This window comes from Sceloporus occidentalis, unplaced genomic scaffold, assembly GCF_023333645.1.
Source record: "Sceloporus occidentalis isolate IW3139 unplaced genomic scaffold, rSceOcc1.0.p SCAF_5, whole genome shotgun sequence".
Lineage (NCBI taxonomy): Eukaryota > Metazoa > Chordata > Lepidosauria > Squamata > Phrynosomatidae > Sceloporus > Sceloporus occidentalis.
In genome coordinates, this window is record NW_028316985.1 from 97,383,418 (window position 1) to 97,408,845 (window position 25,428).

Below are 25,428 nucleotides of genomic sequence, written 5' to 3' on the forward strand. Positions count from 1 at the left end.
TTGACAGTTCAATGGCAGATCACACCCCTGGTGGAACCTTAGTAGATGGAACCATGGTTTGCCCCATGCTGAATTTGCCTCATTCTTCTGCTAGGACTACAGATTAGAAGAACTACAGTAAGAGTTGACAACACTGGGCTGAATGGACCATTGGTAGTCAAACTTTTTACCCTTAGAAGGACATTTCCATGTGGATGTTGCACCCTTCTAACGCGATGTAGTACAGAAATATTTTATTTAGTGTATTTTCATTCGCAAATTCATGTGTAAGCATATTTTAACATTTTATAGGGAGAGAACATAATTCAAATTAGAATAGTTTTATTTAAGTAAATTCAGTATTTTACACTGCATGTATACATTTAACACAAAAAAAGATTGGATCAGAGCCTCCAAGTTTGACATCCATCTAGAGCAACTCTTGCATCCCCCTGTGCGTCCCACCCCACTATTTGAGAACTACTGATCTAAAGACTTTACAGTAAATGGATTTTAAATTATAAATAGAGGCAGGAAAGAGGGCCCTGCCACCCCTGAACCATGGTTGCTGAAACATGGGTAACCCATCAATGAGCTCACAATCATACCAATCTCAGGTGTCAAATACTGCTCCCAAAGCAGTTATGATACCAGCAGTCACATGATGTGAGTGTCTCCTCCTCTGTCCCTATCTCCCCTCTATCTTCATAATCCCATCAGACTGATTGCCTTCCCCCCGTTTCATTTCCTTTTTAAAACCTTTATTTTTAATACTAATTTTTATTCACTACACACACATGAGCACATACACATCAATACATTTAAAACTTTAAATTGCAGTAGCACTCTGCAAAAAAACTCCGAAAGACATGCTGGGGCTAAGGAGCAGCGTGGAAGACAGCAGGATGATCAAAGCAGCCCCAGTCATATGATAATGGCTGCTCAAAAATAGAGATCGTTTTGTTTTCATCAACAAGTGCAACTACAGAGAGAATGGGCCTTGTGTAGTCATGTCTTTTACTTCCTATGGTAGCTTCTTATCCTTCTGTGTTTCTTCAAGATGGTAGACATATTTTAACCTATATATTATTATGCTCATTAGAGCATGTAGTATGTGAGTGATGATAAACTAAAGGCTGATCTCTGTCTTGGGGAGGTTATAGTTCAAACTGTAGAGAAACGGATACCATTTGCTGAATGAAAGAAGGAAACAAAGTATCCTTGAGGGATGCACACAATGAATAAAGCCTTTCCCCACAGAGATGAACAATTGTAACTCTTGCTATGTGTTTACAGACACAGGGGCAGGTGTGGCCTTTTCAATTCTGTTTCCTCTTCTGAGAGGAGCTGAGAAGTGTAAAAGTCCTCAAACGACAGCAACCATTCACTGGTAGCACAAGTCACACCTTCGTCAAGTGAAAACCGTCCAGATACTTACTTAAGGCGAAAGTGCTCAGGGGGCTTACTTCTAGTGAACAACTCCTTGATCAGGGAGGGATTGGCTTTAACAGGGAAAGCCTGAGGTATGCTTGAGAACAGACGCTTGTCCTTCTCCCTCAGCATTATTTCAAAGAAGGTTGGAGGCCAAAATGCCTGGGAGGCACTCAGACAGACATCCTCCAGCCCAGGATGACGACGACGGCGGCGGCGGCGGCGGTCCAAAACTAAAGCCAGCCCCGCCGCAGTCTCCCCGACCTTTGTTCTGGTTCCCCGCCGAGGGCTTGGAGCGGCCCGAGGGTCTCCGGGGGAGCGGCGGCGAGAAAGGGGTTAAGGCCCAGCGAGCCATCTGGCGGAGGGGGTTTCCGCAGTCGAGCCGCCCCTTCCCCTTCCCCTTCGCGGCGGGACTCAGCGTTTTAAGGCGCCTGTCCCGTTGGCGGAGGCCAGGAACTTCTGCGCAAGCCGTCTCTGGATGTTTCAAACCTTGTTCTCCAAGAACCAGACTCCTCTTTCTTCTCTTCATGTCGGCTTCCTTGCAAAGGTCCACGCGAATGCCATGGTCCCTTCTGCCACGGTAAGGGAAGGGAAGGCAAGGGAAGGGGGAGGGAAGGGGCGTTGAGCGCAGTCCCTTGGTCCCAAGGGCCCCCTCCGCGCACAAAAGGAGGGAGGGAGGGAGGGAGGGGGAGGGGACGCCGACCTTGCCTCCGACTCTCCGCCACAAGTTTCCCGCGAAGGAAGGGCCCAGCCTTCAGCCGGGAGCCCCGGGGGATTGAGTGGCCTCCTCAGAGCCAGCCGGGCCAAAGACTGCAGCCTCGCTTACGCCGCCAGGACCTGTGGGCTTTCTCGGAAGTAAGTCCCCTGGAGCTGGCTCCCAAGTAAGTCTGCCAAGAGCTACAGCTGCCTCGATTGGTTTCCTTCTCTTTTCACTTCATTTCCTTTTGGTGCCAAATGTTCAAAGGAGTCTGTTTGTACCGGGAGAAGTCTCAGGCTTTCTCCGATTTGGTTAAAGAAGAGATCAAGCAAGTTTGACGTAGTGGCCCTGACCCTTTCAAACAGACGGAGAGAAGGGTCGGGAAAGCCCCCCCCCCCGCCCCCCGAAGAAGAGGGAGCGGGAGCCGGTCTCTCCCAGGGCCTTAGGCCAGGTAATGCCTTTCCTCCCCATGGACTGGGCTCCCCTTTCTCCTCGGGCCACTCTTTGGAAAAGAAAAACCAGCCGGTGCCAATTGTGGGACTTCTCCAGAATGGCGGGGAGATCCCAGGCGTTGCTGGCGGGTCTGTCTCGGGGGAGGGGAGGGGAGGGGAGGGGGGCCGACCTGGGAAGGTCTGCCAGGGCCTTTTGTGTGGCCGGGAGGAGGAGGAGGCCCTTCCCTCTGGGAGCCAAGGAGACCTTGGGGCCCGGACTGAGGGGAGGCGGCGGACGCCCAAGGGGCCCTCTGCCCTGCCAGCCGCGGGGTTGGTTCTTCCGGAGAGAGAGCCCAGGGCGCTAGTAATGATGGCGGGGGAGGGAGAAGCCTGAAACATTTTGGCGACTTTCTCGACCTTAAAACTGGGCCGAGTGTGGCGTTTGGCTGGGTCTGGAGCGAGCGGTGGGTGGAGAGAAGGGCCGGGGGCGGTATTCCGGTTTGAAAGGAGCTCTTGGCGCAGGGCAGCTTTGGTGACTTTGTGGCGTAGTAGTCATTTAGAGATGCCTGGGAGACTTTAAAAAGGCGAAAGAAGAGTGTCCCTCAATTGTTCTCTGCAGTGCCGACATGAGTTCACTCCCTCTCTTCGCAAAAGCACCAAATGGAAGAGGAATTCCGGAGGCTGTCTCTACTAAAGAGACACCCCCTCTGGGTCTCCTACATTAGCAGCTGGGAAATGCGTGGAAGAAAATGGAGGGTATTAATCCCAAGGAAGTTAAAAATATATACCCCGTGATAGGATGGCATTGTCACAAAGAGCCAGGCAGCCCAGCTGTGCGCAGCTATTGTGGAGCCCCGGCAGCCCCCTCCCCCTCCCCCCCCCTCCCCTCCCCCCGGGCGGCTGCGCCTGCTCAAAGGGGGCCCTTCCTGTGCTTCCCTAAGTAGGACCTCAAACATCTCCGCAAAGAAAACTAGTCTATGCAGGAGGATCTTGTTAGCATGTGTCTCTTTTCTCATGTATGTACACTTATTTTTGTCGGGCTGGGAAGGGGGAGGGAATTGACATGAACAAAACTTGTCATTTGCAGCCTGAAATGGAAGACTGCACTCTCAGGGTAGTTGGATGGCTGCCGGATCCTTTACACTGGTTCCCACATTCTTTGTCCTGCTGAGGAAATACAGTTAGGGTTACTATCCCAGTATTAAACAACAGCAGAAACGGGAAGAGATGGGAATGGTTCCAGCAACCATTGGTGGCAGAACAACCTTCGGGAGAAAGTGCAGCTGCAGTTAGTTGAAAAGGGATGGGCATTGTCAACAAGCTCAGCAGTTCCAGCACTACAGACTGGAAAGAAATGGGGAGCTGGGCCTAAATCCAGGCCAGTTTCAGGTAGAATCTTTATGTATTGGGAAAGTGACATTGAGGAATCCATTGATTGGATTGGATATGGTAGTTGGATTTAGTTTTTATATAGGTATGCTTAAAACTCATGGCATGGAGCTGCAAGGCAAAGTACTTGCAGGAGATTTTTGGATGGGAAACATGCATTTTAAAGTGTTGGAGAAACAGTCTAAAAACATGCTTCCAAAAGCAGAGAATGCCTGTCAACACCATAGTTTGTTGTAGCTGTGTGCCTACAAGTCATCATACCATTGTCAACATCCTTTAAAATATATTATTATTATACGATCTGAAGAGAAACCGGAGTATACAGTATACCAGTGTTTCTGACTGTTCCATCATTACTGCAGTTGTTGTCCTAAAAGTACTTATTGTACTAGCATAACTAGTGACAGTTGGTGCCCATCAGGACTAATGGGCAGGATGGCAGATGAATTATGAAATCGAGTCAACAATAGGCAGACCAATTCTGTTCTTCTCTTCCTCTGACCTTGCACAGACACTGAAATCCAACTCCTTAACAATGAATATCCAACTGTACAGAATAATATGTTGGCTCAGTAGATTTACTCACTGCTCCAAACTTGATTATCTGCTAGGAGGGAAGTATGGCCTGTACTGCTATCTCCAAGCATCCTTGTCTTCCAGTCATGTCACTGTTACAGAAATGAGAAATGGCAACTTTAGGAACAGTTTGTTTCTAATGGCAGGCATGTAGCGTACAAACCTTGCATATTCCACATGCCACACACAAAATCACAGCAAAAGTTCCTCTGGACTAGAATCACCCTCTTTAAAAGGGTATGGAGAAGAGGAGATGCTTGTGTCTAGACCTAGCTGCTTCTTCTTCTAAATCTCTCTGAAAAAATACATATATCAAAAGGTATTTGGCCTTGTATAGGGTGGGGAAGTGCAAGGGAGGGGCAACAGGCAGATGAACCTGAGCCATTTGCAACTTGTGCCTAACAAGAGATAAGTAGCATATATTCCCACACTGGAAGTTGCTTTCAGGAAACCCTCCTCTTTCTCAGAGTATTCAACATTTCTTCTTTTAAGAGAATGTCCTTGGCCCAGAAGGATCTCTCTAGTCACCACCACCAACATAACTTTTTCTATCCTGCGAGTCCTACTCTGGAAAAGATCATCTCACCACTTCTTGTCCCATTGCCCAGTGGACAAACATAGCTGCACTTCTGAAAATGATGCCTTCTCCAAGTTCTCTAGCCTCAAAGGCAATGTTTGTTGCTTTCTTTCTCAGGATGCAGTCACATGTCCTGCCTGAATTGCCTCCTGGAATAACTGTTAAGTGTTTAGTAGTAATCTATTAGAATCATAGAGTTGACCTCAAGCCTACTTTCTTTTCCTATGGACCCTGGTTAGAGTAGTCAAACTTGCCCCCTGTTCCTCGGCAAAATCAATATAGGACCAGTTCCTTTTTACCTTCTTTGTTTACTAATCCCACACATGTTTGTCTATAAGTAAATTTTAGTTTCCCTAAAGTTAAATGATGAAAAGATTACAGGCTCACAACATCCTACTGATGCTTCATAGACAGTATTCAAGTTTAAGACAGAGTACTATTAAATTTATTCTCATGTAAATAGGAGTCTATCAGTCTGAGGGCAGAATATTGTCTAGTGCACTGTGCTAGTGGTTGGTACTTTTTCCAGGGTTATGCTATATCTCTCTAGTGTATTGTTTTCTTCACACCCAAAGGCTGTAGACCATTATCTTCCTCCTGTCCCATGTTGTACATAGGTAAACTGGCATAGTTAAGCTGTTGTAGCATCCTAAGAAATTCCAGCCTTAAGGTGCTTTTCATTGAATTTTAAAAGTATTTCAGATAGCAGGCACAATTAAAAGGAAGCAAGGTGTGCATCAATCCTCTCTGTTATCTGACATTTTTTAAACCTGGTTTTAGCCTGACATACAAAATTTCTTTCAAGCCTATTTTAACCAGTATGTATATTATTAATATTCACTAATAATAATTTAATCAATAATAAACCCATTCCAATTTTATTAATATTATCAATATTGATATTATTTAATAGGAGATACATTTTTATATCAGAGAACTATGTGATATGTCAGAGAAGTAGATGATGCTTAAGTGCAACTGTTTTATTCTTAACCAGTTTGAGTTGAAAAAATTAGTTATAATAAGGAATAGAGAATCTGATTGGAGAAGAATTTGAATGAAGACAATACTAAATATAAATGTGTAGGTGCTAATGAGGAATAGCATCTAGAGTGGATTACTGTGAGCACTGTAGAAAGTGAGTGAACTAGGGAAGTTCTGTATGCTCTCCAGAAGTGCCCTAGCCTGCTTCTATCCCACTAGCTAGCTGCCACTGCTTTCTCCTTCTGTTTCAATGGAGGATAAATCTCTTCTGCCTTGTATTCACATGGTGGCCTTAGGCATGCCACTCCTTTTTCAATTTTAATCCTTCATCTATACCACAGACATAACTTCTGCCTATTTTATAAGGCTGAAGGAAAGATAGCTGATAATGTTCATGGAGTGCCATGAATAAACTTTATAATTGGATTTAGTCTGGACAGTTTCTCAGTTTCTCTCCTGTTTATCTGATGCTCCTATTGGCTTTTATCATGTTCAGGGAAACAATGGCCTCATACACAAGCCAAAATAAAGCTGCCTTGGGTCACTTTGGAGGTATGCTGTTTAAATGATGTGTGCATCCTAAGAGTCCGGAAGCTGTGCCGGAGGGTGGCTTTGATGTGGCTTTCAGACTCTTAGGATGTATGCATCATTTAAACAGCATATCTCCAAAGTGACCCCAAGCAGTTTTATTTTGGCCTGTCTGTATGAGTCCCAAAGAGTGAATTTTGGGCTAAAGTCAGTTCTTAGATTTGAAATAATGGAGCTTGTGCAAATGTTGGTTTACCAAGTTCAGTTATTTTAGCTGAGTTTAAGAACAGAATTTTGGTGGCTTTCTGCTTGCCCATACACCCAAGTTATACACTATTTGGAAAGACTTGGGTTGGTGCCATGAAAGCACTTTGTCCCATGATTAAAATGTGTTTTATCTGAGAACCAAGGTTGTGAAATTGGTATGCCAAACATTTGATTTTTTTTATTAATCTTTATACTAATCCAAAATTTCAAATTTAGTGTAAAACAATATTACATTCTGTTATGTTATCGAATCTTAAATCCAGTGTAACACAATATTCTGAATATATTTCATAAAACTTAACACAAATGATTCTTCCATTTCTTTGTTTAAATATTGTTGAAATAAAGCAAAAAAAAAATCTTCCTGATGTTTTTCTTTTAAAAACTTCCATCTTGAAGTCTCCAGACTATTGTTTTTCCATCTTTAATTGCTGTTTCTCTAAATAATGAAAGTTTATATTTATAAGATGTTTTTCTTGTCTGTGTATATCTAAACTGTCAGCTATCAGACACCTAATTTCATATTACATACAATTTCATATTCAATTCAAATAAAATTATAACTTCTAATCCATGAGAAGCATTGACTGCATTCTCATTGACCACTTTGTTAATTATTAAATCATAGAATCATAGACTCATAGACTCATAGACTCATAGAGTTGGAAGAGACCACAAGGGCCATCCAGTCTAACCCCTGCCATGCAGGAAATCACAATCAAAGCATCCCCGACAGATGGCCATCCAGCCTCTGCTTGAAGACCTCCAAGGAAGGAGACTCCACTACACTCCGAGGGAGTTTGTTCCACTGTCAAACAGCCCTTACTGTCAGGAAGTTCCTCCTAATGTTGAGGTGGAATCTCTTTTCTTGGAGTTTGCATCCATTGCTCCGGCTCCTGTTCTCTGGAGCAGCAGAAAACAAGCTTGCTCCTTCCTCAATATGACATCCCTTCAAATATTTAAACAGGGCTATCATATCACTTCTTAATCTTCTCTTCTCCAGGCTAAACATCCCCAGCTCCCTAAGTCGCTCCTCGTAGGGCATGGTTTCCAGACCTTTCACCATTTTAGTTGCCCTCCTTTGGACACGCTCCAGTTTCTCAATGTCCATTTTGAATTGTGGTGCCCAGAACTGGACACAATATTCCCGGTGGGGCCTGACCAGAGCAGAATATAGTGGCACTATTACTTCCCTTGATCTAGACACTATACTTCTATTGATGCAGCCTAAAATCGCATTGGCCTTGTTAGCTGCCGCATCACATTGTTGACTCATGTTCAACTTATGGTCTACTTGGACTCCTAGATCCCTTTCACACGTAGTTTCATTCAGCCAGGTGTCCTCCATCCTATATCTGTGCTTTTCTTTTTTCTGTCCTAAGTGCAGTATGTTACATTTCTCCATGCTGAATTTCATTTTGTTAGCTATGGCCCAGTTTTCTAGTCTGTTCAGGTCATTTTGAATCTTGAAATTGAATTTTGAAATGAATATATATATATATATATATATATATATATATATACCTCCTCCTTTCATATCCCATTAATATAGAAATCTTATTAGTATATTTTAGTAAGAAGTTCATATCCACACTTAAATACATTCATAATTTTCTCCATAATAGTCACAATCATGAAATTATAAACTTTTATACATTTACAAGACAATAAAAAGCCAGAAAAAACATCATTATTATATCCATATAAATCCATTTTACCACTTTTATGTTCTGTATTTTATTTTATTTTTTTCTCCCCTTCATAGCTCCATCAGGAAACTCCATTCCGATTCCCAAGTACACATAGATTTATTATTTACTATATGTGTTAATCTGTCCATCTCTTTCATTTCTTGTACTAAATCTATCCATTCTTCAATTGATGGGAGATCATATTGTTTCCATTTTCCAGCAATGATTATTCTGGCTGCGGTAATTAAACACAACATCATCCTACAATACTTCTTTTTCATATTTTCATCTATTTTAAAATAGATGTAATATTGAACAAATACAAATCTGGGGAGAAAGCAGATTGGATCTTTAATGCTTTTTGAATGAGCATATGGATTTTGGCCTAGAGTTTCTTAATTTTGGGGCAGTTCCACCACATATGAATCAGTGAACTAATTTCTTTTTGACATTTCCAACATTTTTTGCTACCCAATCTGCATATTGTCTTCAGTTTTAAGGGTGTAAAGTACCATCGATTGGCTATTTTTATCTCATTTTCTTTTAAATTCTGAGCGGCTGTAATTTTATTAGTCTTCCTTCAGGCAGTCTCCCAACTTTCCAAGTCAATATTAAAGCCCACATCTCTGGCCCACATCGCCATAGATTCCTTGATTATCTCTGATTCCAATTTTCTTAGTAATAACAGATTAAAGGACATAGAGAGGAAAAAATATATACAATTTGAAAAAATAATACAGTAAGGAAGAGAATTGGAAGAAAATAAAAATATGAAAGGAACAGCTACCGTATTTTCTGGCATACAAGACGACTGGGCGTATAAGACGACCCCCAATTTTTGAAATGGAAAATATAGTGTTTGACTTATACTCACCATATAAGACAACCTCCTCTTCATTTAAATACCGGCTACGTGCACCGGTTCCCCAGGCTCACATGCAAAGTCTGCCTCACATGCAGGCAGTGCTGGCTTCCAAGGGCCTCTGGAGGCCTGGAAGCTGGCCGCACACTGGGAGCACGTGCGCCGACTTCCGAGGGGCCTCTGGAGGCCTGGAAGCCAGCAGCACACTGGGCTCGTGCACACCAGCTTCTGTGGGGCCTCTAGATGCCTGGAAGCTGGTAGCACACAGGGTGTGCGCACGTGCTGGCTTCCAAGGGCCTCCGGAGACCTGGAAGCTGGCAGGAGGCTGGGTGCGTCGGCTTCCAGGGACCAGGGAGGCCTGGAAGGTAAGAGGTTGGTGGCGAATGCACTGGGTCGCGAGGCTCTCTATCGGCCTCTGTGACCGGGCTTAACCTGGCTTATAAGACAACCCCGACTTTTAACGTAATTTTTGAATGTTAAAAAGTCATCGTATACGCCAGAAAATACGGTAGTAAAATTTATAAAGTATTAATGGAGAATAAAAGAAGAAAAATAAATCAAAATATTTTGAAAGAAATATGGGAAGAAGAACTACGATGTAAATTTTGTGAAAATGAATGGAAAAAAATTTGGGAGCAAAGACACTTGAAAAAATTATTGGTGCGGATTAAGTAAAATTATTATAAATTGATTTGGAAATGGTATTCGACACCTGTAAGATTATATAATATAGATAAGAAAAATTCAAAATATTGTTGGAGAAGTTGTCATGAATTAGATCATCTATGCATATGTGGTGGCAATATAAATATGTACAAAAAATTTGGGAAATAGTAATAGTAGAAATAGAAAATATTATGAAGATAAAAATAGATAGAAAACCAAATATAGTTTTGTTATAATTATATAATGATGTAGATTGGGAAAAAAAGAAAGAAATCTTGTAACAAATTTGCTTACAGTAGCAAGATTGGTTATAGCAAGAAATTGGAAAATAAAAATAAATGTGGAATTGGAGGATTGGTATAAAGAAGTTTGGAAATTAGCGATTAATAATACATTAACATGTTAGTTGAAAGTAAAAAAAGGATTATGGAAAGGAAACAATTTTGACGAAATATAAAAAAAAATTACTGAAAAAGTATTAAGAAAAGAAGATGGGAAATTACCTTCACGAGATGAACTAAAATTTTGGATGGAATATAAGGATGGAAATGGCTCCGGTTGAGGGGTGCACTGAGGTGATATTTAGTTATAGAACAAGAAGAATGTAAAAGTATATGTATGTATGAAGAAAACATGATGATTGTATTGTAAAACTTTGAAAATATTAATTAAAAAAGTAATAACAGATTATTGTTATGAAGGCTAATGAAATCAGCTTGTTTATATCTTGCCTGCATGAAGCCCATGGATCACATGTTGATGATCTTCAGCACAGTGTAATGTTTGGCTCCGAGTTTTATATTTGTTACTTCTACATAAAAATCAATGTTTGACATCCCCCCCCCCCCCCGAACCATGTTCTTCACTGCTCTTTTGTCCTACTGATCCACAGATTTTTTCCTGCCCGTTTAATGCTTCTCTATTACATTGCTTTCTCTCATATTGAGTTTACTTTAAATTTTCTAGTCTGAAATGTTTGGGTTTTAAAACCACTTTAAAATCTTCCTTGATCCTTTCATATTGTTGTTTTTCTTATCATTGCCCTGTTGTTTGCAGATTCTTTCAGATAATGTCATCTGCTGATTTTAAACACGTACCATTGGACCCTCCAATAATTTAATTAAACTACAAAAAGGACTGACTCTTTCATGCACTTGGTGCTTGTGGTATACTCTCCTTCCAAAATAACTCTTTCTGTTTCTTGGTACCTCATTGCTTTTAGTTGTTCTCAGTCTTTTTAGAGCCACCCAGTTAAATGTAGAATGGGACAGTACAATACAACACGAAAGAAATTGTGTTTGGTTTTGTCTGAAACCTGGGTTGTATTATTCTAAATGCTTCCATTCGCCCACATTTCCTCCTCTCTCATCTGGACAAATTCTGTTGTAAACTCAGATCATTTTTCTTGCCTACAGCTATGCTCATGTCATTCTCATTCTCTGAATTCCTCAAACAAGTTCCTCCTCCTACACCATCTCCATTGCCTCACAGTCAGACTTCATGCAACAAACTTGAAATTCAAGCACAGACTTTAACACCTCTGCATGTTTGTAAGTCTTCAGATGTCGTTCTCTCCCCAGTTGCCTAGGCTGTATGAACAATAGATGTGTGTAAATAATGGTCCCATACTCTTTTCCAGATTTTCTGAACTAAGAAAATTTCTTTCAAATGAATAGAGAGTTTATACAATTTTGTTATCAAATTTATATCTCAACCATTCAGAGTCTTACTGTAAAATTTCACTTAAAGAATCAAAACAGATTTTAAATGCATAAAATAATAATGCTTTCTTAAGAGAGTCAGTGTCATATGTAGATTTTATTGCTGTTTTTTCCCTGTCGATGCTATATATCAGTGGTACTGAAACGTTTTAAGGTTAGACTTAAGTAGGTGAGATGACTAGGTTGGTTACAATTGTGTTTTGCTATTTAATGAACGTTCTTTGTATTATTTTACTGTTTAGGTTGGAGTGTTTAGTCTCCTTTTGTTAAAGTTTTAGCCTTCTGCTTGTATTGTCTCTGTAGCCTAATTTATTGCCTTTTATAGAACAACATTCTTTTTCTGATTTCTGATTACGTAATGATAAAAGACATAGGATACAGGGCAGCTGTGTGCTCCCCATGCCTTACGATAATGTAATAATAAATAGAGTACTCACCTAAACAACTAAAACTTCCTCTTTACTTAGTTTAAAATTTGTCATAAGAATGCAACATATATTAAACATACTAGGCAAAGATTCAAAATCAAATCAGTTTGTTTGTTGTAAACAGGAAACTCAAGACGACTGGCGACTGGTGTTCCATGTTGTGGCACCAAGGGTAAGGTGAGTGGGCAGTGAGAGGAGAGGGGGCTGTTGACCTTGAGGTTACATTCAAAGTGCATGTGGAAGGTGGATGATGTACCCTGTGACCGTACAAAACATTTATGTTTTGGCTATTGTACAAAGACACTGTCATATGGTAGCTTGCTTTTATGTTGCTTGCTGTAATGAGTTTTCTCTTTAATATTGTTTAATTACACAAAAAATTATACAAAGAAAGCCGCTGCACTGTCTCTAAATTTTGCCCCAGACGGCTGCCTAGTTTGCCTATGTGGATCGGCCCTGATAGTAACAACAAACTGTTCTTGAATTATCTTTCTTTTGTGTACATTGTAGAACCAAGAAAAGGAATATAGGCGGGATACAGACCGCCCAAAAAGGGCGGTCTGCCAGTGCCTTGTTTTGCTGCATGATGGAGCAGCAGCGGACAAACGGCACAGCTCCCTCGCACAGCAAAAAGAACCTGCAAAAAGCGGGTTCCTTTGAGGCGTCACAATGACGCTGGGACATGCGGATGCTAAGCGTCTGTCATGCCATTTGACACCCTCGTCACTTGCTGGTGTGAGGCACAAATGGGTGGTGCGCCCTTGGCCAACCCCTAGCACGTGATAAGGACACACTATAGGATGGTATGTATAGCGCCATAGATTATTTTCATTTATAGTTTATCAATTTATCCTTCATAATTTTTCATTCAAATTATAATTTGAATGATGAAGGTTGTATTGATGAGTATTTGAAAGAAATAATAATCCTGTTGTCCTTTGCAAAAGAACATTCAGAATATTCATCATATTTGGACAATATGTGCAAATTTGCAGGGACTATTCTGTACAGATACATAACAAATGCTATGTAAAATAGAGTAAATGATCATAGAATCATAGAGGTGGAAGAGACCACAAAGGCCACTCAGTCCAATCCCCTGCCATGCTGGAACTCACAATCAAAGTATCCCTGACAGATGGCCATCCAGCCTCTGTTAAAAGGCCTCCAAGGAAGGAGACTCTACCACACTTCCAAGGGAGTGCATTCCACTGTCAAACAGCCCTTACTGTCAGGAAGTTCCTCCTAATGTTGAAGTGGAATCTCTTTTCCTGTAGTTTGCATCCATTGTTCTGGGTCCTGTTCTCTGGAGCAGCAGAAAACAAGCTTCTTCCCTCCTCAATATGACACCCCTTCAAGTATTTAAACAGGACTATCATATCACCTCTTAACCTTCTCTTCTTCAGGCTAAACATCCCCAGCTCCCTAAGTAGTTCCTCATAGGACATGGTTTCCAGACCCTTCACCATTTTAGTTGCCCTCATTTGGACATGCTACAGTTTCTCAATGTCCTTTTTGAATTGTGGTGCCCAGAACTGGACACAATATTCCAGGTGGGGCCTGATGAGAGCAGAACAGAGTGGCACTATTACTTCCCTTGATCAAGACACTATACTTTTATTGATGCAGCCTAAAATTGCATTGGCCTTTTTCGCTGCCGCATCACGCTTTGTCTCATGTTCAACTTGTGGTCTATTTGGATTCCTAGATCCCTTTCACATGTAGTCTCGTTCAGCCAGGTGTCCCCCATCCTATATCTATGCATTTCATTTTTCCACCCTAAATGTAGTACCTTACATTTCTCCGTGTTGAAATTCATTTTTTTTAGTTTTGGCCCAGCTTTCTCATCTATTCACATCGTTTTGAATATATATATATATATCCCGCTCTTTTCCCAGGACTGGGACTCAGAACGGCTTCACAGCATTAAAAAACAAACAAACAAAAAGTACAATTAAAAATATTAAATAAATAAATAAATAAATAAATAAATAAATGATGTACATTGAAAAGAATGATTAAACTATTCCAACATCCCATCCTGTCCTTATAGTAATTCCTTAAATGCCTGTTTGAACAGGTAGGTCTTCACCTGCCGTCGGAAAGCCATCAAGGAGGGAGCCGTTCTTATCTCCCTGGGCAGGGAGTTCCAGAGTCTAGGGGCAGCCACCGAGAAGGCTCTCTCTCGGGTCCCCACCAACCGTGTTTGTGAAGGTGTTGGGATGGAGAGAAGGGCTTCTCCAGAGGATCTCAGAGTCCGGGCCGGCTCTTACCAGGAGAAATGGTCTGCCAAATAGTGTGGACCTGAGCCATGGAGGTCTTTGTAGGTTATAATCAATACCTTGAATTGTGCCTGGAAACAAACTGGCAGCCAATGAAGCTGTTTCAACAGGGGAGTTATATAGTCTCTGTAATGTGCCCCTATTAACAGCCTGGCAGCGGCTCTTTGAACCTGTTGAATTTTCCGAACACTTTTCAAAGTCAGTCCTATGTAGAGCCCATTACAGTAATCCAAATGGGATGTAACCAAGGCATGTACCACCGTGGCCAGATCTGGCTTCTCAAGGAATGGGCGCAGTTGGCACACAAGTTTTAAATGTGCAAAAGCACTCCTGATCGCAGCAGAGACCTGGGCCTTCAAGTTCAAAGCTGAGTCCAAGATTACCCCCAAACTGTGAACCTGTGTCTTCAGAGGGAGTGTGACCCCATCTAACACAGGCTGGATCCCTATTCCCTGATCTGCCTTCCGACTGACCAGGAACACCTCTGTCTTGTCTAGATTAAGTTTCAACTTGTTTGCCCTCATCCAGTCCATTACTGAAGACAGACACTGGTTTAGAACCAGGACTGCCTCCTTGGATTGAGGTGGGAAGGAGTAGTAGAGTTGAGTGTCATCTGCATATTGATGACACCGCACCCCAAAACTCCGGACAACCTCTCCCAGCGGTTTCATGTATATCTTAAACAGCATAGGGGACAACACAGAACCTTGAGGGACCCCACAGGTCAATGGTCAGGGGGTCGAACAGGAGTCCCCCAGTACCACCCTCTGAGTTCGCCCCTCCAGGAAGGAACAGAGCCACTGTAGAACAGTACCTCCAAGCTCCATCCCAGAGAGGCGGTCTAGATACCATGATCGATGGTATCAAAAGCCGCTGAGAGGTCCAGGAGAACCAACAGGGACACACTCCCCTTGTCCAGTTCCCTGCGTAGGTCATCCACCAAGGCGATCAAGGCTGTCTCTATTCCATAGCCAGGTCTGAAACCAGATTGAACTTGATCTAGATAATCCATTTCATCCAGAAACCCCTGGAGTTGGGAAGGCACCACACGTTCCAGAACCTTGCCCAGAAATGGTAGATTAGACACTGGCCGATAGATATTCATTATTGTGGGATCCAATGATGACTTTATTAACAGAGGCTTCACAACAGCCTCCTTTAGGCAGGATGGAACTCTGCCTTGTTGTAGGCTACCCAATTTTAAATAAACACATTCAAAACTCATAGATTGTGTGAGGGGGCATCTGGTCAGGGGGATGGAATCACGATATACCACTGCAACTCCACCTTCTCGCCCTCCAGATCTTGGCTGATGCTGCACAGAGAAACCTGGTGGACAAAGCTGCGATAGATTCACTCCTCCATCTTCATCCAATCAGGTCTCGGTTATACATGCCAGGTCAGCTGTTTTACCATTCACTGACCTGGCATTCAGCAGCAGTAGCTTCAACCCAGGGAGACTGTCATCAAGGCTATCCATACTATTTAGACTGGAAGACAGCTTGGGGACCACAAGCACCCTTTTGAGCTCTCCTCTTCCTTGGTGTTTTAATTGTCTCCTCTCTCTGTATCTACCTCTGCCTTGAATGACTCCAATGGCTGCTCCCTGACTCTGTATATCCCCTCCTCCCTCAGGAAAAAAACATGCTTCCTACTAAATTGACAAGAACAGGAAAAGAAAAACAAAACAAAAAGGACAGGTAGCTAATAAATCTGGATGTGGTCTGGTGAGTCTCCTGTAGAAGTCCCAGCCTTATACCTCAGGCAGGCAAGGCAACTGTGCTGGATGAAACAGTGCCTGCTGAGTCAAGGCCCAGTCCTGAATGAGCTCATTCCAGAAAGGGAAGCAGAGGTCCAAGCAGCAGGAACAGAAGCCTCTTCCTCCCTACAGCCTCCAGGCAGAACCTGTGGGCCTCTGTCTCTTCCCAGATGTTGTCTCCTTCCCAGATGTTATTAGGGAAGGCTTGCTCTTCTCTCTCTCTGTTACCAAGGTACAAGAGATCTAAGATAGTCAGATGTTGCTGGACAGGGAAGCGTCCCTGGAGAGAAATGGCAGTTGGTTTCAGTGGCTCTTAGTCCCTTGGGGCTCAGATGTTGGCGTGCTCAGACTACTAAGGAGCTTGTCCATGTCCTCAGTACTAACAGACTCAAAGATCTAGTCTAACAGCCTCTCTCATTGTTTCTGACTTAATGTTGGCATCCAAATCAGCTCTTAACCGAGAGATTTTATCTGTGAAATAATCATTAAAAGCATCACAGCAAGCTATAGTTGAATCTAATAGAAGAATCTGGGAGGGAAGCAGTTGTGTTAAATTCCTTACTACCCTGAACAGCTCAGCTGTACGAGATTTCACAGACGCGATAGATGCAGAGTAGAAAGATTCCTTGGCTGGATCTATCACCACTTGATAGGACCTAAGAAAAGTCCAAAGAAGTGTCTTATCGGATATTAGTTGAGATTTCAGCCAATGCTTCTCTAATCGTTGTCCAACCTGCTTCATTTGTTTAAGAAGAGACGGTTCAGAGGTGATAGGATAACCCTGTTTAAATATCATATTGAGGATGGAGCAAACTTGTTTTCTGCTGCATGCAAGTTACAGGAAAAGAGATTCCAGCTCAACATTAGGAGGAACCTCTTGACAGTAAGAGCTGTTCAACAGTGGAACACACTTCCTCAGAGTATGGTGGAGTCCCCTTCTTTGGAAGTCTTTAAACAGAGGTTAGATGGCCATCTGTCAAGTCTGCTTTGATTGTGATTTCCTGCATGGCAGGAGGTTGTACTGGATGGCCCTCGTGGTCTCTTCCAACTTTATAATTCTATAAAATGCATTTGTAGTCCTGGGGGGAGAGGCTAGACCCCAGTGACCATGCCCTATACACCTAGCACAAATGTCTATAATTTCAAAGGGCCTCCCCCTCTATGCCAAGGAGCTAGAAGTTATGCCTAGGTTTGAAAATGATAAACTTCCAATTCAGCTACAACTGAGGAACTTCATTCAGGAGACACACACCAAGGAATGTTATCAACTCTTTTTAATGCCATCAGAAAGGACTTATCACAAAGTCCCCCCCCCCCCCCCGCTAAATCAAACAATAAGTGAGGTATTGGCCTCAGACTGCCTTCAGTGTCTTCAGAGGGACCTGATATCAACTAAGTCCTCTGATGAACGTCTGGAAAAGTACAACAATCTTACCCAAGTGGTATTCCAATGCAGAGTGGAGGCAACAACTACAACACCATCACTCAAAGACATAGTGGGAGAAGGAATGTGTTGATGCTAAAAAAGCTCTCATGACCACCTATACCAGAACTGTGTATTCAATACTATGCCAGAAGTGGCAATAAAGCTGCTTCACCAGAAGGGAGGTTACAAAAAACTGCAAGAAAAAAGAAGCCATGAAAAATAATTGGAACAACTTATTCAAGCAGTCAGTACCAACAACTCAGCTTTATTCTGGCATATTACATCAAGCTCCCAAAGCAATGCACCTGCTACAGTGGACTATCAAATTCCCCCAGGAAACACTGTCAAGTACTTTATAAGGACACTTACCAGTATGCTGAAAGTGAATCTGCAAGTCAAAATATAGAGAATTTCCCAAGGTGGGCACCAGTCTGATGCAGAGGTCAAGAATTTTGTAGACCAGCTGAAAATGGGGAAGGCTCCAGGGGAAGATACTTGCAAAAGCTATCAAAAATAATTTGGAATTTTAGGCCCCTATTTTGGGATTTCTCTTCACCTGCATTGACAACTATGATTGAACATCTAAGTACCAGCTTGCTATCATTGTCCCCATATTTAAATAAAGAAAGAAGAATGATCTTGGCAAATATAGACCAACTAATATCCTCAATACAATCAGCAAGTTATACGCAAGGACACTTTCAGTGGAAAATTGAGGATTGGCTGGAACAAGAAAACATACTTGCAGAAGAACAAGCTGGCTTTAGGGAAGGCTGATCCACCAGAGATCAATGTCTTGTACGGCAACAACTCATTGAAAAGCATGCCACATGCAACATAGTCTTTATGTTGCCTTTATAGACTTTAAAACAGCTTTTGACTCTGTACCTTGAACCAAACTATAGGAAAAACTGGAGGCTTCCTCAATTGGCCGGTGTTTACTATATCTAATTTATATCCTGTATGAAGGGATCTCACTCAAAGTAAGGTGAAACCTCTAGGATCATCTCACCAATGTCATAGTCACTGAGAAGGGCATCAAGCAAGTTTGCATTCTACCTCCACTCCTGTTCAACCTTTACATCAGTGACATGGTGGGTCATCTCAACAATACAAATTTCCATCATCTGAAACTAGAGGGAAGGCCCATCTCAGTTTTGTTTATGCAGATGCTGCATAATTTCAAGAACATCTTTGGTCTAAAAAGAGCACTAAGGACACTAACACATTGCAGAGAGGATCAGCTAGAACTCAACTATCAAAAAACTAAATCATGGGATTTGCTAAAAGGCCCAAGAATTGAAACTGGAATATAGGTGGTCATAAAATCGAACAGGTCTCCTGCTTCAAATATCAGGGTGGGGTGGGGTAATCTTTCATGCTACTGTAGTAGGATAGTGCATGGGGACTATGCTGCTGGTAACATGGAGAGGAGCTCAACAGCCATCCTCAAATTTCGAATGACAAGAGGAGCCCATTGTATACCGGTGGCACTCAAACTTTTCGAAGCCATATCGGTTGCACAACTGCTTTATGGATCCCAACTGGGATCCCTTCCCAACTGTGCACCATTAGAACTTGTGAAATCTAATTTCTAAGATCAGCATTCCAAGCTCCAAAATGTGTTTCTAATGCAACTCTGAGACTGGAATCAGGCTTTATGAAAATGGAGGCTGGAGTGTGGGTGACCATACTCAGTTACTGGCTCAGACTATCCTTCTTTCCCACTGACTTTGTTCCACTTATCCTGACTGATGAACTCCAGTCTATATGGAAACAGACGGTGATGACTAAAATTTCTTCACTGGGCTTCTCTCCAGATTTTTTGCTCACTATGGAATATGAAAAGCCTAAAGTAACCATCAAACAATGGGTGATGGATATAGAGTGACAGCTAGACGTAGCTATCACCCCAACTTTTAATGTTAATGACTCCAATAGATGCTTGGCATCACCCATGGCATACCTGAACTATGCTATAACTTGATGTACCTAAACACCAGAGAGCATGATGACATCCATGCCTTTCCCTCAGCTGTCTTTGAAGACCTATACAGGAAGATTCTCAGACAGTTTATGCTCCTGTGACCCCAGCCAAATAGAGACAATAGAGCATGTATTACTCCAGTACTCATACTACAGGGACATCCACCTTATTTCAACTCTGTTGTATAAACATCAAGAACACACCAGTCAATTTTACACTTTTTTGCTTTTGAACACCAACCCTGATATAACATAATGTTGCCAGATTCTGTGCAGCTGCAGTTGAAATCCGTCATGTAAAGACCTCCACAGTAAGTAAGTAAATAAGTTTATTTTGTATACTGTACATCATTACAAAAAATAATCCATATAAAACATAAAATATAAAATACATTGTAAAATAATACATTTTATTACAGATTTAAAATTATCTTTTAAGCGACAACAACAACAACAACAATATGAGGGCTCCGATGAATCTAAATAGGCATAAGGGGCCAGATACACTAAAGCTATATAACATTGGTTTGCAAAGCTGAGGATATTCAAGAATAATTGGGGTTCAAATCTATCCTGCAACCCAACCATTGTCTTTACAGAGCTTCCTCTTTATAATTGATGCTTTAAAGGCAAAACAGGCTACCTTTTCAGAAATGCTTGTTTAGGTGTCCCCTAGTAAAGGAGTGATCAGATATGAGTCAGAGTTATTTGATACCAACCCTAAGTTTTTGTATAAAGCATTTCTTATATCTTTATAAATTGGGCACTCCAGTAAGTAATGACTTAGATCTTCAACACATGGGCAAACTCTTTCTTCCCAGATGATCGTTTAATAATGCCCTTGCACCACAACCATGGTCATTGACTGACAGTGTAGGGCTGTGAAGGCATATCACTGTTTGAAGTTAGTTATATTATTTAGATATTGTGGGTAACTTGTTTGGAAAGGGAGTTTGGCATAACAAGGAGCACATTTTGGTAGGACAACAGAGGTACAATCTAACTGAAAGTCATGTTTCAAAATTTGTGATTTCATATATTTTACAGCTCTATCATAATTTAAAGAGCACAATGAGTCCTTTGAGAGCCCATGCGAATCAATAAGTTGTAAAATTTCTTGATTCCAAGAGTGTTTTGTTTTCAGATTTCAACATTTCTTTGAAAGCAAACAATACAAGAACTGTTCCTATCTCTTTAGTAAGTTTCAGGCAGTATTTAATGGCTTGAACCTGAGTTATAGCCTTTGCAGTACGGAGTCCACCTTCCAGCCGAAGGATAGAGGTCTCAGTTCCATTGGGCAGACCTAAAATTGCTCGTATGTAATTATTTTGGACTGTTTCCAAGTTATCTTAGGCCCCCATATTTCAGCCCCATAACGCAGCTGAGCTGTAACTTTAGCCTCATAAATTTTAATGGCTGGAGGAAACTGTTTATCATATCTGCTCCAGCCATTAATTAGCAATTGCTTTTGTATTTTCAAAATGACAACTCCAAGATCCAGTTGAGGAAAAATTTAGTCCTAAATATTTGAAGGACTTCACTTGTTCTATAGATTGCCTGTGAATTCGCCATGTATGTTTTTTATACTTATTGGCAAAGACTAGTATTTTTGTCTTTTTATGATTAATTTTCAGCTTGTCTTGTGTTGCTAGTTGACTGAAAGCTTTTAATAATCTTCTTAAACCTTGTTGTGATTGTGACAATAAAATCGTATCATCCCCATACATGAGAACTGATATTTTCCTGGGTCCCAATTTAGGGAGTACATAGTTGTCATTATCCCTTAAATCAATTATTAATGAATTAACATAGATATTTAACAACGCTGGTGCTAACAGGCAGCCTTGACGGACACCTCAAGTAGTTGATACTGGGTTAGATAGTGAGCCAGCAGAATCCAATTGACTTGAATTTTAGTATCTGAGTAGAGGGCTTGTATCAGCATCAGCAATCTTTTACCTATGGATATTTTACTTAGTTTTTCCCAAAGGTGTTCTCTACTGATAGAGTTGAAGGCTGCTGAAAAATCAATAAATGCAACGTATAAATGTTAATCTGACATATTTGTGTAGGAAGTGGCATAATACAAAACAGTGATCTATTGTTGAGCAATTGTCTCGAAAACCCGCCTGCTCTTCTGCTATTATTTCATCTGATTCAATCCAATCGTTAAGTTTTTTGATAGATATTTGGTATATATTTTGAAAGAAATGTCCAACAGACTGATGGGACAAAAACTGGCTGGGTAGTTTGGGTCATCTTTTTTGAATATAGGGACAACAATACTGATATTCCATTGGGGAGGATAGTATCCACTATTATTGATTTCTGTGAATAGAGCTGAGAGAATAGAAGCCCACCAATTTGGTGCTGTCTTGTAGACCTCACCTACAATTCAATCTTCACCTGGGGCCTTTCCATTCTTTAGAGTTGCAATTATTTCACATATTTCCTTAGAAGAAACGGGATCCCAAGCTGGTAAGTCTTTCCCCTCAAAGGTATAACTATTACCCTTTGAATTATTTACAGAAGCCTCAGAAGAATTATTTATAGGGATGTCATTGAATAAATTATAAAAATGGGACTCCCAGACATGTGAGGTGATTTTGGGTTCAAATAAAGACTGCCTATTTGAACTTGATTTATTGATGAGTTTCCAGAATTGCTGGGGATCTTTGCTTTGAGCTGCTGCCATTGTAAACTGATATAGATTTGTTTTTTGTATTCTACTAGCTTCTTGTAATTGTTTCGTACTTTAAAATAATTGTAATCTAGGGGCTTGTGTCTTGCAAGCTATTCTTGCTGCGGCTTGTAATTTGGATTTCATCTGCCTGCATTCCTTATCATACCACCTGGAAAAAATGGAATTCTGTAAGGCTAAATTTAGTTTCTTAGAGAACAATGGATCTAATACCTGAAGTATTTCAGAAAATTGTGTAATTAAACCTTTGCAATCTGGCAAATGAATGAAGTTGCTATGTAGATAAAGGCATTCCTCATCATAAAGTATCCCCAACAGTTGAAGTTCTGTTTGAGCTGTACATCTAATTCTTTTAGGGGGGTTATAATTAGGAATGAGTTTAGTTCCTTCTTTCCGTGTTAGATATGAATCCGCTATTGCAGAGAATGACAAAAAAATTGGAAAATGGCTGCTCTCTGGGTAGCAAATTACTTTAAATCTAATAATAAAAGAAATCAGACCAAGAGAGACCACTGCATAGTCTATAACACTTCCTCCCCAACCAGTAAAGTGAGTTATATTGCCTGGTCTGTCATCAGGGTGATTGCCATTAAGTATGTACAAATTAAGTAAAATAAAATTAAACTATAAAAGGCTTTACTTTGTTCATTAATTGTACCGTCCTTTGATTTTCTACCAACATTTAAGGGTGATAATTGAGAATTCATTAAAAGCTCCTCATTTGGGCCAATACGGGCATTTAAATCCCCCATCAAGATTATGGAAGCACCATGATTTATAGATTCAGGTTGTTTAGTAAAAGACTCCAGGTTCCCCCCATAGATGGCCAGAATTGTAATTTGAACTCTTAGGAGGACTGTAAATATTTATCAAATAGATGCTGTTTTTAATATTTGAATTCCTTATGTTAATACATTGAAAATTAGGGTTGGCTACAGTTACCTCTATACATTTGAAATTATATTTGTCAGCTAAGTAAGTGATTAGTCCTCCACTTGGCTGACCAAATTTTGTCAATTTACAAGCTGGTTTCAGCCAGTGTTTATAGCCTGCAAGGCTAACATCAGTTTGATTACAGCAGATCCAATCTCTTGCAAACCTATGGCTGTATATTTCATTAGAAAGTTAATTATGTTTTTGTCATGCAGCTTATTTGCGAGACCAGCCACATTCCATCAGAGCAACTCAAAGTGAGAATTTAAGGTGGTGGCTAGATTAGGTACTGGGGGCTGCTATAAACTTTTAGGCAGTGTTAACTTGTCAAATTTCTCTAGCTGCTTGCAAAAATGAGAGGGATAATTTATTCCTAATTCCTCGTTTGGTCGTATAGGGTTGTTGCCACTACATCTATTATCTGCCCCAATTCAACAGTCGCTTTCCAGTTCAGTTATAGTGTCATTCATAACAAGATGATATCCGTTGAACCATGCTCAGAGAACATAGGTCTTTAGACATGGCTTCCTTTAGTGGGTGAATTTCTGCCTGAACCAGTATTTGGCGACCATTTCTTACTGGGTTGATAAGGTCATCCCGTGGCTGTCTGTTACATCTTGATGAATTTCCTTAGTGTTTTGACACTGAGCATTGGAATCTGGAGGAGACTGATATGTTTCCCTTCTGTCAGTATTTACCATGGATTCTTTTAACAATCCCTGCCACTCCTCTGTCTGGGTTAATGCTAACATAGATTCAGATGGTTCTTCTGGATTAATACCTCCACAGTAGGTTAGTACCAATCTTGCCCTGCCACACTGGATTTTAAAATGATATTTTAAATATTGTTCTTAACCTGTGTTTTTACCGTGTTTTTACCTTTTAAAATTCTGTATCCCCTTTTTACCTGTACTGGTCTATGACTGTAGTAAAGATGAACTGAACGGAACTGCTACAATTTGGGAAAAGCCAAATCACCATAATTCAAAATCAGTGCTAGTTTATTTTTATTTTAAAAATATTTTAATTTAAATTTTCATCAAATCAACATAATCACAAAGTTTCCTTCTATCACAATATTTTGTTGCCTTATGAATATATGAGAATTGTCTTTTGCTTTGCTTATCTTCTTTTCTTCTCTCTGACTGCTTTATTCTTCAGCCTCCTATATGGTGTTGTTAATGTTAACACATTTCATCTCTTATAATGTATAAATTCATTGCTCATTAAACTTTTAAAAATACAGCAATTTAACAGCGAGGATTACAAATATAATTGTCATATTTATCACAATATAGATATTTTTACACCCTTTTATTTTTCTTCTTACTGTTTTCCCTTGTTCTTAAGGTGTTGAGAAACTGGAGCGTGTCCAAAGGAGGCTGACTAAAGTGGTGGTCTGGAAACCATGGCCTATGAGGAATGCCTTAGGGAGCTGGGTATGTTTAGCATGGAGAAGAGACTGTTAAGAGGTGATATGATAGCTCTGCTTAAATATTTGAAGGGATGTCTTATTGAGGAGGGAGCAAGCTTGTTTTCTGCTGCTCCAGAGAACAGGACCTGGAACAATGGATGCAAGCCCCAGAAAAGAGATTCCACGTCAACATTAGGAGGAACTTCCTGATAGTAAGGGCTGTTTGACAGTGGAACACACTCCCTTGGAGTGTAGTGTAGTCTCCTTCCTTAGAGATCTTTAAACAGAGGCTGAATATGAAGTCGAAGGCTTTCATGGCTGGCATCCATAGTTTTTTGTGGGTTTTTCGGGCTATGTGGCCATGTTCTAGAAGATTTTCTTCCAGAGAATGAAGATGCCAGCCACAGATGCTGGCGAAATGTCAGGAAGAAAATCTTCTAGAACATGGCCACATAGCCCAAAAAACTCACAAAAAACTAGAGGCTGAATGGCCATCTGTTGGGGATACTTTGAGTGAGAGTTCCTGCATGACAGGGGGTTGGACTGGATGGCCCTTGTGGTTTCTTCCAACTCTATGATTCTATGATTTCCAATTTACTAAATTAGTGTTAATTCCTGAATTAAATCAAATTAAAATATTTTTGGTAATATTATTCATATTACTTGACTTCATTTACATCTACTGTTTGCAACACCTATG

The 25,428-nt window shown here is 40.9% G+C and overlaps 1 protein-coding gene and 1 pseudogene across 5 annotated transcripts in view; one reads left to right on the plus strand and one right to left on the minus strand.

Moving 5' to 3' along the window:
- Positions 1–1,335: 1,335 nt before the first annotated feature.
- Positions 1,336–25,428, plus strand: part of LOC149312542 (neurotrophin-3-like) — a 123,398-nt gene continuing 99,305 nt past the window's right edge. For 4 of the 5 annotated variants that reach the window (XM_089524845.1, XM_089524844.1, XM_089524849.1 and 1 more), the window contains exon 1: positions 1,336–1,990. Coding sequence is in view for 1 of the 5 variants with exons in the window: in XM_089524843.1 (XP_089380969.1) it covers positions 1,889–1,990 (102 nt within the window). In the remaining 4 variants the exon portion in view is untranslated. Of the gene's footprint in view, positions 1,991–2,119; positions 2,292–25,428 lie in introns of those variants that run through there. The other variant, XM_089524848.1, reaches the window with a different exon arrangement.
- On the minus strand, positions 14,275–24,015 carry LOC149312543 (uncharacterized; annotated as a pseudogene).